General features: G+C 41.8%; 1 protein-coding gene across 2 annotated transcripts in view; it reads right to left on the reverse strand.

Annotated features, from left to right (window-relative positions):
- TNRC18 (trinucleotide repeat containing 18) overlaps nt 1-16,569 on the reverse strand; it is a 149,077-nt gene that overhangs the window by 44,374 nt on the left and 88,134 nt on the right. For both annotated transcript variants that reach the window (XM_044303212.1, XM_044303211.1), the window contains exons 14-17: nt 15,078-15,237; nt 12,804-12,912; nt 9,289-9,549; nt 1,232-1,426 (exon numbers count right to left, since the gene is read on the reverse strand). In XM_044303212.1, the coding sequence (XP_044159147.1) occupies nt 1,232-1,426; nt 9,289-9,549; nt 12,804-12,912; nt 15,078-15,237 (725 nt within the window). The remainder of the gene's footprint in view (nt 1-1,231; nt 1,427-9,288; nt 9,550-12,803; nt 12,913-15,077; nt 15,238-16,569) is intronic.

Raw genomic sequence — 16,569 nt, forward strand, 5'->3', positions numbered from 1 at the left:
TGCGTTGCGTGAAAATCGCAGCATCTTCTATATTGTGCGTTGCGGTGCGATAATCCACGCAATGCAGGCCCTATAGAAGTGAATGGGGCTGCGTGAAAATCGGGATGGAGACCCGATCATTTTATTATTTTCCCTTATAACATGGTTATAAAGGAAAATAATAGCATTCTCAATACAGAATGCATAGTAAAATAGCACTGGAGGGGTTATAAAAAATAAAATAAAAATGTAACTCGCCTTAATCCACTTGATCGCGCAGCCGGCATCTCTTCTGGCTTCTTTCTTTGCTGTGTGGAGGAAAAGGACCTGTGGTGACGTCACTCCGGTCATCACATGATCCATCACCATGGTAAAAGATCATGTGACAGACCATGTGATGACTGGAGTGACATTACCACAGGTCCTTTTCCTCCACACAGCACAGAAGACAGACAGAAGAGATGCCGGCTGCGCGATCAAGCTAATTAATCCATACCCCCTGAGCAAAGATTGTGACTTTGGGGTTTCATAAACTGTAAGCCATAATCATCCAAATTATACCAAATAAAGGCTTGAAATATCTCGCTTTGCCTGTAATGAGTCTCATATGTTAGTTTCACCTTTTAAGTTGCATTACTGAAATAAATGAACTTTGCACAATATTCTAATTTTCCGAGTTTCGCCTGTATATCTGCACACAGCATTGTCTTCGGTGAATGACTAGTCAGAGGACTGGAATGAAATATCGCAGTATGAATACTTGAATGAACGTTACGTGAGCAGGATGAGTGAACTGAACACCAGTACAGTAATTACACATGGGAGCCCAGATAAAATCCTTTAAAGGGAACCCGTCACCTGGATTTTGGGTATAGAGCTGAGGACATGGGTTGCTAGATGGCTGCTAGCACATCCGCAATACCCAGTCCCCATAGCTCTGTGTGCTTTTATTGTGTATAAAAACCGATTTGATACATATGCAAATTAACCTGAGATGAGTCAGAGCTTGAAAATATGACTCTTCTCTGGTCACACAAGTAAGATATGACTCTTATGTTAATTTGCAGATGTATCAAATCGGTTTTTTTTACACAATAAAAGCACACAGAGCTATGGGGACTGGGTATTGCGGATGTGCTAGTGGCCATCTAGCAACCCATGTCCTTAGCTCTATACCCAAAATCCCAGTGACAGGTTCCCTTTAACCTTTAAAATCTCCACACACCAGCAATTAAATATAATCACAACTCACCCATTAGATTTTCTTTATCCTCCATTTGTTTTTCATCCAAATGAACGGTGGATACAGGTGGAGACAAGATAGGATTGGACGGTTCATTGGCTGCGAAGCGCGCAAGAAGACCCAGCCCGCTATCTTCTACATACGGACAAGGCAGGCGATCGATATCATAGCTGATATAATCTTCCTCGCCTTCAGAGCTAACATCTAAAAATGTAAGTAAAGATATGACATGGAAGATTACGCTGCTTCAAGCATTTTAATATAACAGATAGAAATGATATATTATTACCACCTATTCACTATTTCTACTGGTGGAAAAAGGGAATGTTGTATACGAAGCGCAGGGGTCAGCAGTTACAGGCGTCTAAGGCCTTAGCATAAAATAGGCTTAAAGGCTATGGACCTCCGTCAGGGTAATTATTTATGATTGCATTTTACTAATTTTGGGCTAAAAATATATATTTTTCATTTGGTCTTTATTAAAAGAGGTTCTGCACTTTGTTTAGGCTACATTCACACGACCGTATTTTTGGTTCCGCAATTTTGCGGAACGGGTGCGGACCTATTCATTTCAATGGGGCCGCAAAAGATGCGGGCAGCACACAATGTGCTGTCCGCATCCGTAGATCCGTTCCGCGGCCCCACAAAAAAGATAGAGCATGTCCTATCCTTGTCCGCAATCGTAGATAAGAATAGGCATATCTATCATAGGGCCGGCTACATTCACACGGCCGGTATCCGTGTTTTGCAGATCCACAATTTGCGGACCGCAAAACACATACGGTAGTGTGAATGTAGCCTTAAACTGATGATCTATGCTCTGGATAGATCATCAGCTTCTGATCGGAGGGGGTCTGACACCCAGGACCCCCGCCGATCAGCTGTTTGAGAAGGCAGCGGCGCTCCAGCAGCGCTGTGGCCTTCTCACTGTTTACCGCTGGCTGCTGGAGCGCCGCTGCCTTCTCAAACAGCTGATTGACGGGGGTCGCGGGTGTCGGACCCCCGCCGATCAGAAGCTGATGATCTATCCAGTTTAAACAAAGTGCAGAACCCCTTTACTTTAAAACATTTTCAGCAGTTTTTGTGATCTATGGGGTTAAAAATCTGTCTATTTGCAGACTGTCCTTTCTGGGTTCCTTCAGCTGGCTTATGTGAAGTCTTATCTCTGGTCCCCTGTCCTTATTAGCCATATTCTTATCAGTTTGATAAGAGTTTAGGGAGGTCAAGAGATCAGAGATAAGGCTTCACATAAGCCAGCTGAAGGAACTCAGGAGGGACAGTCTGCAAATAGACAGATTTTTAACCACATGTATCCCAAAACCTGCTGCAAATTTTTAATAAAGACCAATTGAAAAAAATTATTTTTAAACCAAAGTGAGTAAAATGCAAATCATAAAAGGTGTCCATAGCCTTTAAAGGACTAAATAATTAAGGCATAATATGACCAAAAATAAACAAAGCTGAACGGGACCGTTCTATATCTTAACTGGTGAATTATTTTGAATTTTAAAACTTAAAAAATAAATGACAGAAGAGTAAATCGCACAATGGTGCATATATAGTATTGCACAGGCCTAGGGCATACAAGTATGTGAAAGTAAAAAAAATGACTGTATAAGCTACGATACGCGCTATAAAACATGATCATGCTGTCTCCTCACAATACAGGCCTGCAAAATGGTGATTTCCACGATGCCCCACTGAGGTCGCACATGTAGGCTATATTCTGTTATCAGTTTCAATCACTCCCTGGGAGCACAGTTTTCTGCTTTTAGCAAAAAATTAAAAAGAAGAATGTTCATATCTCTGACAATAAAGCATTGATTGTTCCTGCTTTAACAGGGACCGAATGTGCACGGATAGCTAGCAATTTAGCAGCCACACATAAGTGTACATATGGGAAATAGTTTATATGTGAAGGATCTGTCAGCGTACTAAAGGTATCCAAAGAAATGAGAGCTTGCCAGGAACAAAAACAAAAAGAGACAAAAAAGGTTAGCTCATGCTGAATTGTAGCACAGTTAATCAATACAAGCGGTGAGGATGTTATATGCTAAACGATGGAATTATCAGAATGTAATAAGTTATCAAACACGGACAAACAGGATGATTTTTGAAGCGCTCTAGCGAGGGAATCAAAGATATACAGACAATGAGCACACAGACCCATTAAAAACCGTGGTACATGTTCTATCACAATGTCAGGCAGAGCATACAAAGCAGGCTAGATGAAGGCAGACCATAGACAGCTGCAGGGTCGTCTCTCATATCCCTACCCTTCATCATAAGAAACAGCTCAAGCCCACGGAGGGTACACCGACGGCGCTAAAACAGGAACTATATACTACACAGGAATCTGAATGTGCTTCTTACCGCTGACCTTCTGCATTGAGTATATCCATGCCTTCCCTGTTCCTACTTAACGTAATTGGTTGTAACAGAATTAACTGTTTCTGAATATAAGCATCTCTCTCGTTAATAGGAAGGTGTCATCAGGAGATTACCTATTGTTTAAATCAAGGTTTTTTTTTATGGTTAAAAATATTTTTAAAGAATTGTTGGTGAATTTATCTTAAAATATTTCCATGTCACTGTCTACTGTACATTTTAAAAAGTCCTAAAATCCTGCAGTTTTTGCGCTAAGTCTAATAATAGGTGCCACTTCTTGGTCTGTAAAGATCACTATTCATCATTATCATCATAGGCAAGATTACAATGACAGGTAACACCTATATATATATATATATTGATAACATGGGAGCCACCTTTCACAATAAGTGATTGCACAGATCACAAAACATGCCTAGAGAATTAAAGGAGGTCCCCTCCAGTCTATTGTCTATGGTGACTGCAGTAAAGCAGATGTCTAAATGCTGTTAAAAAGAGCTCAGGCAAGATGGCTGCCCCCATAATATAGTTCAGGAAATGGAATTTAAAAAAAATCTACAAATCAGGAAATAAAAACAGCTTAGAAAAAAACATGCGTCTCTATCTGGTCTTAACTAGCAGAAAAAAAAACCATAGATGACAAATTCCCTTTAAAGCGGTTGTCTGAGATTTATAAATTGATGACCCGTCCTTAGGATAGGTCATTAATATCAGATTGGCGGGGGTCCGGCACCCGGCACCTCTGCTGATCAGCTGGTTGAAGAGACTGCGCTCGCCGTGCCAGCACTGCCGTCTCTTAATTGTTTACCTGCTCGCCATCACAACAGCAGTGAGCGGCATAATTACAAGGAGCCGTCCCATTCACCACAATGCAATACAAGTGTATAGGAAGGAGCCGTCCCATTTACCACAATGCAATACAAGTGTATAGGAAGGAGCCGTCCCATTTACAATAATGCAATACAAGTGTATAGGAAGGAGCCGTCCCATACACCACAATGCAATACAAGTGTATAGGAAGGAGCCGTCCCATACACCACAATGCAATACAAGTGTATAGGAAGGAGCCGTCCCATCACAGCAATGTAATACAAGTGTATAGGAAGGAGCCGTCCCATTCACCACAATGCAATACAAGTGTACAGGAAGGAGCCGTCCCATTCATAACAATGCAATACAAGTGTATAGGAAGAAGCCGTCCTATTCACAGCAATGTAATACAAGTGTACAGGAAGGAGCCGTCCCATTTATAACAATGTAATACAAGTGTATAGGAAGGAGCCGTCCCATTCAAAGCATTGTAATACAAGTGTATAGGAAGGAGCTGTCCCATTGACAACAATGTAATACAAGTGTATAGGAAGGAGCTGTCCCATTCACCACAATGCAATACAAAGTGTATAGGAAGGAGCCGTTCCATTACAAGTATATAGGAAGGAGCTGTTCCATTCATAACAATGCAATACAAGTGTATAGGAAGGAGCCGTTCCATTTACAACAACGCAATACAAGTGTATAGGAAGGAGCTGTCCCATTCACCACAATGCAATACAAGTGTATAGGAAGGAGCTGTCCCATTCACCACAATGCAATACAAAGTGTATAGGAAGGAGCCGTTCCATTACAAGTATATAGGAAGGAGCTGTTCCATTCATAACAATGCAATACAAGTGTATAGGAAGGAGCCGTTCCATTTACAACAACGCAATACAAGTGTATAGGAAGGAGCTGTCCCATTCACCACAATGCAATACAAGTGTATAGGAAGGAGCCGTCCCATTTACAACAATGCAATACAAGTGTATAGGAGGAGCCGTCCCATTACAAGTATACAGGAAGGAGCCGTCCCATTCATAACAATGCAATACAAGTGTATAGGAGGAGCCGTCCCATTACAAGTATATAGGAAGGAGCTGTTCCATTCATAACAATGCAATACAAGTGTATAGGAAGGAGCCGTCCCATTCACCACAATGCAATACAAGTGTATAGGAAGGAGCCGTCCCATCACAGCAATGTAATACAAGTGATTAGGAAGGAGCCGTCCCATCACAGCAATGTAATACAAGTGTACAGGAAGGAGCCGTCCCATTCACAACAATGTAATACAAGTGTATAGGAAGGAGCCGTCCCACTGAAATGAATGGGAAGCCTTAGTTGTAGCTACAGCTGCCCAAAGCTGCTGTTGCGATGGTGAGCAGGTGAACAATGAAGAGAAGGCAGCGCTGGCATGGAGTGCTGGGAGTCAGAACCCCGCCGATCTGATATTGATGACCTATCCTGAGAATATATCATCAATAATAAAATAACTGACAGCCCCTTTAAGAATGCTCACATATTTCATTATCTAGTGTTTTTTTTGGACTTAACAAAGACTCCTGCCATTACTAATAAAAAAAAACAAAAAAAAACCTGCATTTAATATCTAAATTCAGATGCTGTAATTACTGCACACAAAACTGATGCTATTCTATGGGGACAATAATCTTGAAATTGTGGAACTTAAAAAATAAATGTATTTTTCCATTGTTCTTGCCTTGATAATTGTCTCAGAGGTCGATGCCTTATGGCTGGTCGTTCAGCTACTGGACTGGATGCAATGAATCATATTCAGAGACGCAGATACTACGTAATCCAGTAATATGCTAACGGAACAGAGGATTAACGGTAAGGCTGGAAGGTTTACTGATAAAGAGGTGGATGTTCGGAAGTTACCTACTTTACAGAGATCAAGGTTCTGATGGCTTGCAATCTGACCCACGCTGTGCGTTGTCTGCCCTACTCCAGCCAATCACTTTGCTTCCTTAGAGCAGCGTAAGAGCAAATGCAAGAAACCGATACAGACATTCAAAGCATCATGGGTAAGGGTCAGGGGTGAAGGAATGCTCAAGCAGCTGCAAGGAAAAAGCAAGCATTCTAGAAAAGTTTGGTTAATTTCTGCACATTTTTAGTATTACAGCGAGTCTTGGCACTATCCACTTCTCAAATATCCCCCAGGTTTAGTAAAAACGTATGACTCCAGGAAGTTTACTGCTCTCTGGTAATAGGGAGGTATCTTGTCATTGTTTTATCATGCGCTGTATAAAGAACATTGGATAGGTTCATATTTCTCTATATTATGTTTTTCAGAATGAGTTAAAGGGCAACTACCCCTTAAGACAAGTTTATTTAAAAGTGTTCTAAATGCCCTGAAATTAACTGTTCTAATATACTTTTACAGATTTTAATGTTTTACTAAGGAAATAGGCACCCGACGCTCTGGATGTGTATCACGCTTTGGAATCAGTACAGTCGTACATGGCTGACATGTCAGTGGTGTACAGATATACAGATCCCACTGTACTGCTGGAATAGAGGCTGCAGCACATCGCTGTGCCCGCTGCGCTCAGCTCACATCCGTGCAGGGTCTCCTGTACCCATGTGCTGTGCCAGGATTTAGGTGAACATAGTGGGGTCCCAAGTGTGCCCACTCCGCTCAATGCTCTGCATTGCACATCGTTGCAAGTGCCAGAGTCTCCTGTACTGAGTGGTCATACCAGGATGTAGCTAAACGGAGCAGGGTCCTGCCTGTGCCCGCTTCACTCAATGCTCTGCAGAGCACATTGTTGCAGGTGCCATGGTCTCTGGTTTAGTTGAACGTAGTGGGGTCCGGCCTGTACCCGTGATTTGTGCTCCTGCCGGTTCAGCGCTTGCTGCAGCCCCTATTCCAGCAGTCAGCGGTGCACGAGTGTACTGATTCCAAAGCACCATAGACACACAGAACGTCAGGTGCTTATTTGTTTAGTAATACAGTAAAATCTACAGTAAAAAAGTATATTAGAAAAAACAATTTCAGGGCATTTAGAATATTTTTTTATAAACTTGTCTAAAGGGTTAGTTGCCCTATAAAGGAAACATGCAGCAGTGCAATCAGTCCTTACAGAAATATAAAGTAAAGAACAGCTTTACAAACAGTCTTCATCTGAAAACACTGGATCAGATTTACTAATCCTATAGTTGCTGTAAACATAGCCCGGCTGTCTAGCCCTGAACCAGATTTATCACAGTGGCTCATGCTGGATGATAAATTTACTGCAGGGCTAGACACCTCTGTCCGACTCTATACTGAGGGGTGTTTGGCTTAGGGCTCATGCACAAAACTGTTGCCCGATTTGCGGTCTGCAAATTGCAGATCCGCAAAACACGGATACCGATCGTGTGAATTCTGCATTTAGCGGAACAGAACGTCCTGGCCTCTACAGAACAGTCCAATCTTGTCCGTAATGCAGACAATAATAGGATATTCTATTTTTTTGCAGAACGGCCGTGCAGACATATCGACATAGAATGCACACATTCAATGTTTTTGCGGTCCCATTAAAGTGAATGATTCTGCACATGGGCCGCAAAAAAAAAAAAAAAAACAGAGCGGAAACAGAAAAAAAAACATGTTAATGTATACACCAGAATTGTGGCTTATTTTGGGCACTATATCCACTATATGTTGCCTATTAGGCTGCACCTCCTTTCCCATAAGCCACACCCTCTTGTCGGATTTCTCAGTGACCGCTTATGCCCAAAATGAGCCAAATTAGACTAAATTTTAGAGCAGTTTACAACAACGTCTAGATATTAGTAAATATGGGCCATTACTTTTTTTTCAGTCTACGGTTTCTATACGGACTTGTGTTCCCAAGATTACAGAGTAGAAACGAACTCTGTGTGTAATCTTTTCCTGAAGTCGTGTGTTTCTCCACTCCTTTTGCCTGATCTTTTAAATTAATTATTTTTGGTCTGTGTCCGATCCGCATTGTTTGCCGATTGTACGCAGACACTTTCATTTCTAAGATGCGGATAGCCCATGGACATTATCCGCCTGCCGTGTTATCCATTCTTGTATGTTTTGACAAAGGGATGCAGGACGCACGCGGCCAGTGACCACATTGTACAGACCGCAAAATGGATAAGGCCGTGGCAATGTAGCCTTACAGACAAAGGACAAAGGGAAAATGGACCCGAGCAACATATGACTGCAGGACCTGACCACATACTGTACAAGGCTTGTTGGGATCTGTGACCATGGACAAGTCTGCATAGGAGCTGTAGATGAAAAGCAGTAATCAGTCTTATTTTAGATGCATTACAGCAATGGTTGACATACCCTATAAATTTGATTATTAGAATCAACTATACAATAAGATATGTTTTCTTGTACCCTTGTAGCAAGGAGGGATATTTGAAACATGAACACTGCAGGACCTTGTAAGCAACGTGATTATCCTTGGAGTGATGCAGAGGGAAGGAGGAAACGGAAAATAGGCAGAACAAAGAAAAAAAAGAAAGCGAAAACTATATTAACAATTTAGAATGCATTGCAAGAGACACAAAGTACACTGGCATTATTAAAAAATAAAATTGGTATGTTTAATAAGACGTTATAATACAAACAAATCACACACTCACACTTTCTCCAAATACAAAGACTGTTTCTCAGATGGAACCTTCATGCCAAGATTAAAAGGAAAAGGCGGACTGATGAAGACTAAAAGAGCTCGCACAACGAGCCAAATAGAGAAACACTATCAACTGCAAAGGAAAATAGTTGAAACTGCAGAACAGACAGATAGCCAAAAAGAGATCACCGTGAACAGCGGAATTCCCTGTCTGGGGCTGAACGTTTGCTTTGTAAAACTAGTAACCTTGGTCCATTGAGTCCTCCGTTGAATCACTGAAAGAAGACTCGGCCTCCTGATCAGGTAGCAGTAAACAGAGGTGTCTATTTCTGTGTGTCTGCTTAGGTTTGGGAGTCCTATAGAATGAAGACATGCGATGAGGCGACGGGGATCTTCCAAGGGTCTTCATATTTTGTGTCAGCATATTGCACATGCTGTAATGCAATGGTTTGGGTTGGGACAGCCACTCATTTCTTATTATGTTGTCGTCATCTTCAGAGTCTGTATCTGTAATTAAAACAGAGGTAAAAAAACATTGTACTTTCTATAGTTGTACAGGACGTGCACTGATGAGGTTTCCTCTACAATTCTACTGGCTCATGTTTTCCCTAAAAAAAAAACCAAGGTATAAATAATAATTGCTTAAAGGGGTTTTTCAAAACTTTAATACTGATGACCTATATTCTGGATAGGTAATAGTAATATTCAGAGCAGCACTCGAAATCGTGGAGACATAAGCTGGAATGCATCAGCACATCACGACCTCAGATCCACTTTGGTCCTCCGATCAATGAGAAAAAGCAAATTGACGCCAGCATCTCCAAATTGATTAACAGTGGGTCCGTAAAAAAAGGTGCAACGTTTCAACTAGCAAGTAGTCTTTATCATGCTTGATAAAGACTACTTGTTAGTCGAAACGTTGCACCTTTTTGGCGATTTTTGCATGTTTTTTATGGACCCTGTGAATCAATTTCACTTCTGGAGATGCTGCCGTCAATTTGCTTTTTTTCATCTATATTCTGGATAGGTCATCAGTATCCGATCAGTGGGGAACCAACGCCCCTGACCCCTGTCGATCAGCTGCTTGACATGGCACTGGCACTAACAGTACCGCTGCGGCCTTCTCCAGCTTTTCCTACGCTGTGTGACATCACATTCATCAGTCACATAGTCTAGGAGCAGCTCAGCCCTATTGAAGTGAATGTGGCTGAGCTGCGATACCAAGCACAGCCGCTATACAATACGGAGAAGGCCGCAGCGCTCACAGGAACACCGCGCTCACAGCTGACTGGCAGAAGACCCGGTGTCAGACCCCCCACCAATCATATACTGATGACCTATCGAGAGACTAGGTCATCAGTAAAAAAAAGCCCTGGAAAACCCTTTTAAATCAGACATAGAATGTCCTAATTCACCTTGTCTGTATTGGGGGCTCATAATCTAAATTCCAAGTTGGAATATCCTGGGAGCAGGGAAGTCAAGGCCAGGAAGAGAAGGAACCAGGAGCCAGCACCTGGAAGCGGGTAAGGCTAGCTTCATACCTGCGGTTTCATGGGATCCTGCACTGCCAGATGCTGAGGGAATGCCCACCGGCCCTATTAAGTATAATGGGGTCAGGAGGAGATCCGGCCACATTCTGGCAGACAATGTGGAGGATCGGCTGGACACAAACCGCTGTATGCTGTGATTTGTGTACAGGCGATTCCCAGCATCATCTGCCAGAACAGCCCGACGGAATTTACAGTGGATGTGTGAGACTAGCCTAAGTATGCTTCCCTTAAAAGGTCTGCCAAAGAGAGGGGGTTTACTAAAACGCCCCCCAATGGTGCACAACCTCTTTAATGCCCATTCACTTTTATATAGTGAGATTATTTAAATATAATAAAATCTTGAATATACCTGGGTTGCAATATTTGGTATAAAAATTAGATGGCTACACATGGGATGTCATGCATTTAGACATAGGCTTTCCTGTTTTGTTTTCCCGCCTGGAGTATCCTGATTGGGTCCAGATGCATACTATGAGGATATATAAGTCACTCTTTGCTAAAACACGTCACAATCCTATTGGCTCCTTTTCATTTTTCGATTGCAAGGGTGACACCCAGGGCTTTGCTAATAAAGAGGGTCTTCTGCGGTTTGGCGTTTAAAGAGGCGTTTGAAGACTTAAATACCACCATGAGTCCTGTCTTCTCATTCTTTTACCCCTAGACTGACTTAAGATGTAAAGCACTTGTTCAGGGATCATACAAAAATTCTACTGTGACAGTTTTTGCGGGCTGTGTCTGGGACTCCAATGGCTGTCCAGAGGGATGACTTCAAATAGACACCCAGAGCGCTCTGAAACTGCAAGATTTCAAAAGCTTCTTTCAAACACTCCCCAGAAAGTGTGATGCTATATTATTCAGTACCAGGGCACTGACACTAAAGAAAGTGCTGCCCAGCTTTTCCAGGTGCCTGAATGTCAAGTTTGCCTATATAACCAGGAGGGATTTCTCACTGTCTGGTTAGGCAAATATGGCATTTTATCAGTTTGGGAAAGCCGGATTACTGTAGCCATACACACAGCCCATATAATGTTACCCTTACATTGTGCAGGTTACCTTTCCTAGATTCCTAAAAGGCATATCTGCCTAGCTATGACACTATTTAGGAGTGGTGAGGGGGATTTATCTTCGTAGATTTAGTATTCCACTGTCTCTTTTATAGTTCCACTTGGTTTTAACCCAGCTTTCCCAGGGTTGTGAAAGGCAAATCTGCCTAGCTATGACACTAGAAGTGAGAAGGGGACTTTATCTTGGTAGATTTAATATTCCTCAGTCTCTGCTACAACTTCATGGCTTTGACCCAGCTTTCTGGGGACTCTGAAAGCCAAATCTGCTTAGCTATGGCGCTCATTGGGAGTGAGAAGGATTTATTTAGATAGACTTAGTGTTTAGCAGTCCCTATTAGCGTTGAGTGAAGCAAGCTTCAGATGTTACATCCAAAGTCGCTTCGTTCAAAACTTTGGATTAATACTGTACTGGGAGACCCATCGCCATACAGTATTAGAATGTATGGTCTCCGAAGAGCCAGTTAGTTATTCGCAAAGTCACGCGAGACTTAGTTGAATAACTTTCATAAGAGATTTTTAAAGTGGAAAAACACTTTCAAACTTGAAACTAAACTCTGGTTCGGTTCCGACTGGTACCTCTACTTTCACACTGGCATTGTGCTGTCTGGTTTGGCACCTACGTTTTGTCCCTATTCGTCGTCAATGGGGACAAAACTGAACAAACCGGAACAGAGTGCATCAGAATGCATTCCGCTCTGGTTTGTGAAGCTCAAAACCGGACAGCAAAAGAGCAGATATGAAAGTAGCCTAAAACTTTGCACTGTATATACTTTAGATCGCAGATGTGAAGGATAGTTGCTTGGTTGAAATGCATCTCCAAAGCCGGCCTAACACTTCTGAGAGTGGTTTCTCTTGATTCCCATATACATGTATGCTCAGCCAAGTGTGCATGTATACTGAATGGGATAGGATCAGAGGAAAACAGGAAATGATGGTGTACCAGACCCAGTGCAGGACCGTCATCAACTGTTAGAACAGGCAACAGGGCGCTGCAGCTCCTTCATTGATTTCCCCTGCTGTGCAGGGAAGGACGATTGGGGAAATATTTTCAACCTCTCTCTTTAGCAAATAAAAAAATTAATAAAAATGTTGTAAGTTAAAAGGTAATTTTTTTGGTTTAGCTACTTTGCACAACATTTTGATCTACCTTCTTTGGAAACAATCCGGGAAAGCTGAATTCTATGCATCTGCCGGAAATCTGATTTTCTTCTTCGGCTTCTTAAATTTCTCTGCTTTTCTTGACAATGGTCTGTGAACTTATAAAAAAAAAATAAAAAATATGATAGTCAACCTTTATCAATTACAAAACCAACTATCAAACAGTTCTTAAAAAGAATCTGCCGCCACAAAATGCAATACAATCTGAAATCACCATGTTAGAGAGCAGGAGGAGCGGGGCAGATTAATATATAGTTTTGTGGGAAAAGATTCAGTAAAACCTGTAAATTATAAATGTATATCTTTGCTTTTACTATCTCCTGTGAACAGCTATTGGTACAGGGAGGATGTGTTATCAGCGACTGATAGCACTGTGTGTATAAGTAGGTATACAGCCAGTGGCGTACATAGAGAAGTAAGGGCCCCATGGCAAGGATCAAACCAGGCCCCCCACACAGGACAGAAGGGTTTCCGCCTAAAACCCTTTCAATAAACCTTGGACCATTTTTCCACTGCCTCATTTGCTAAAAGTTGTTCCTTTAGAGCAGGGGTGCACAACGTTTTCTGGGTGGGGGCCACATTGTCAGACTGAAGGAATAACAAGGGCCGAAAATAAAAGTTAAAGGGGTATTAACAAGTGAAATACTGTATTTATTGCGTATTGTACACACAGTTATATATCATAAATGTCTAGTTACACCTCCAGGACTCCCATCTAATGGAAGAATACATGAAAAATGCATGTGAGCAGCCACAAGACATAGGCATACATGTCTGTTACCAGATGGCTGGGGGCCGCACAAAATGGTATCAAGGGCCGCATGTGGCCCCCGGGCCGCAGGTTGTGCACCCCTGCTTTAGAGGGTCCTGACCAAGTTTTCACCTCCAGTAGAAGAGGAGATGATCCCAACTAAGACTGGGCCCCATAGCAGTCGCCTGGTCTGCCGCAGTGGTAGTTATGATAGCTGTCGCTGATGACACCTCCTCCCTGTACTGATAGATCTTCACGGGAAGTGGAAAAAGCAAAGGTATAAATGTATTAGTTTTACTGACTCCCACAAAACTATATATCAATCTGCTCAGCTCCTCCTGCTCTATAACATGGTGTCTGCATTGCATTGCATTTTGTGGTGATAGGTCCTCTTTAAAGATACACGTCGACAACCAAATTTTCATTTTTAGTGACCCAAAGTATCTACAAAAAAAAACAAAACAAATGAATCAACTTTGCAAATAGGTTTGATTTACATGTTCTACTGTTTTTATTTCTACAGCTCCTATGCAGACCCAGGTATCTCATAGGTTAGGGCATGTTCAGATCTGCATTGGAGGCTCCGTTCAGGGTCTCCATCGCAGATTCCACCAAAAAGAGTGGATAAAAAAGTCCTGCATGCAGGACTTTTTTTAATGCCAAAAAAGTGGGTACCCAAATGGAAACCGAACTAGCCCCATTAGAGTCAGTGAGGTCTGTTTGACTCCATTTGCGTCAGTTATGTGTCAGTTTTTTTCATTGTTCAGCCACTCACAGAAATAACTAGTGCTAATGTGAATGTGCCCTTAGGCAGAGTTCAGAAGCGACTGATTAGCTCGGATTTCCGTGCAGCAAATCAGCAGCGTTGAACAGTACCAGCAAAATGAATGAGCTTTTAGCAATTCTCAGTAACAAATGGCAGAAAAAGAATTTGCAGCAGAAACCCAGCTGTGGTCACATCAATAGTAAGTCAATTTACACCACAGATTTCATTGCGGATTTCACCGTTTCCAGTGCAAAGAATTAAATCTTTGTCTAATCTGCAGCATTCCTGCAACAAAATCAGCAACAAAAATGCACCATGTGATGCAGTTTTTTTGCTGCAGAAAATCCACAGCTGTGAACTAGCCTTAGGCAGTCATACTCCGTTTCTATCTGTCCCCCATTTCTTGCTTACCTAATGAATGTATGTAGTGGACAGATAGAAGGGCATCAGACCACACAGGGTTTGTTGCATAGAAGCTGTGGAAAAAAATGGGAGGATTTGTTTTTGATCAACACCTACTGCAAAGTCTATTTATTACCAAAAATTACTGCAAAATGTGCATAGCCATTATTTATTTTCTTTCCAAAATTACTTTTAGCCTGTGAGAAACAATTCAGATGTTTTTATCAAGAAACTAGAAATTATCAGTGCCTTTTCCTTATGTTAGAAATCTATCCTTGATAGATCCTGACTGTTAAATAATGAATGATACAATGTATTTATTTTATATATGACATTTTATTTACCTCATGCAAGTAACTTGATGCACTGCTGTGATCCCCCCAATCATCTATTCCACTTTTTCTCTCATTTGCCAACTCCTCAACTTCTGATATGTTGAGTAGTGTAGTTTGCAGACAGTCACCCGCCTTAGTCTTCTCAGAGAGTAAAATACACTTGCTAAGCCTGCAAAGGGTAAACCAAAAAACAAGAAAATAAATGGCAAGTTGTGGTGACCGCTCAATAACCAAGACATTTTGCGTGGGTTAGATGCGGACCCATTCACTTCCATAGGGCCGCATCCATATGTCCGTTCCATTGCACCCACAAAAAAATAGATACAGGATAGAACTGTTCTATAGAGGGCAGAATGTTCCATTCCGCAAAAAGAGGAACGCACACGGCTGGTACCGTGCTTTGCAGATCGGCAATTAGCGGACAGCAAAACAGTCCGCAGTTGTGTGCATGAGACCCAAGCGACAGAGCAGATATCGAATATGGAAGCTGGAAAGTCCACCAGAATTAACAGAATAAGCTTATTTCACGTGGCAGATTCATATCACCCTATATGCCTATTGAACCGTGATACTGAACAATTAATAGTAATACATCATCTAATTAAAATTAATTCACTACTTAACAAATTTAGCACCAAGTTTGCTAAGGGGTACAGCCCAAAAAAGTCCTCTGAGTAAAATTCACCCAATACCTGTCCAGCAAAAGGGCAACGTATGATATTATTAATTCTCATGTACTAGCTGTGCAAAAGGTACCTCTGGTTAGAGCCACAGGTTCCGAGATTACGAAGGGAAGGACACCCAGATTGAACCCCCTGAATGTCCCTATTCTAGGAGTTAGTGGGAAAATAGCATGGGACTTAGTGCACCCACTGCTGGACAAGGGTTACCACCCCTCTGTGGATAACTAGTACACCACTATTTAAGTCCCTGAGATACTGTAGCTTGTGGGTTACCACTTAATTTGTCTCTTCAAATGCAACATAGCACCTGGAAACCATTTCCACAAACTGTGCCCTCCAAAAGCCATATAGCGCTCCTTCCCTTCTGAACCCTGCGGTGTGCCCATACAGCAGTTTATGATCACTTATAGGGTTGTTGTCATATTCAGGAGAAAACTGGTAAAAAGTTGTGTGGTGCTATTTTACTTGTTACCCCTCGTGAAAATGCAAACAAATTGGGTTAAAGCAACATTTTCTTCAATAAAAAATAAATAAAAAGTGTTTCTAAATGATATGAAGAATCTCTGGGGTCAAAGTGCTCACTACACCTCTTGTAAAATTCCTTGAGGGGTGTAGTTTCCAAAATGGGATCACTTTTTGGGGGTTTCCAATGTAGGGGTATCTCATGATCTCTTTAAATGTGACATGGTGCCTGAAGACCAATCCAGAAAAATCTACCCTTGAGTTATAAACACCAATCATAGTATACAGTCCATGTGGCAAATTTATTAAGAGCAACTGGCCTTTTACTAAATTTGGTGCATTTCCAGGCAGTCCGT

The sequence above is a fragment of the Bufo gargarizans genome, chromosome 8, assembly GCF_014858855.1.
Source record: "Bufo gargarizans isolate SCDJY-AF-19 chromosome 8, ASM1485885v1, whole genome shotgun sequence".
Classification (NCBI taxonomy): Eukaryota; Metazoa; Chordata; class Amphibia; order Anura; family Bufonidae; genus Bufo; species Bufo gargarizans.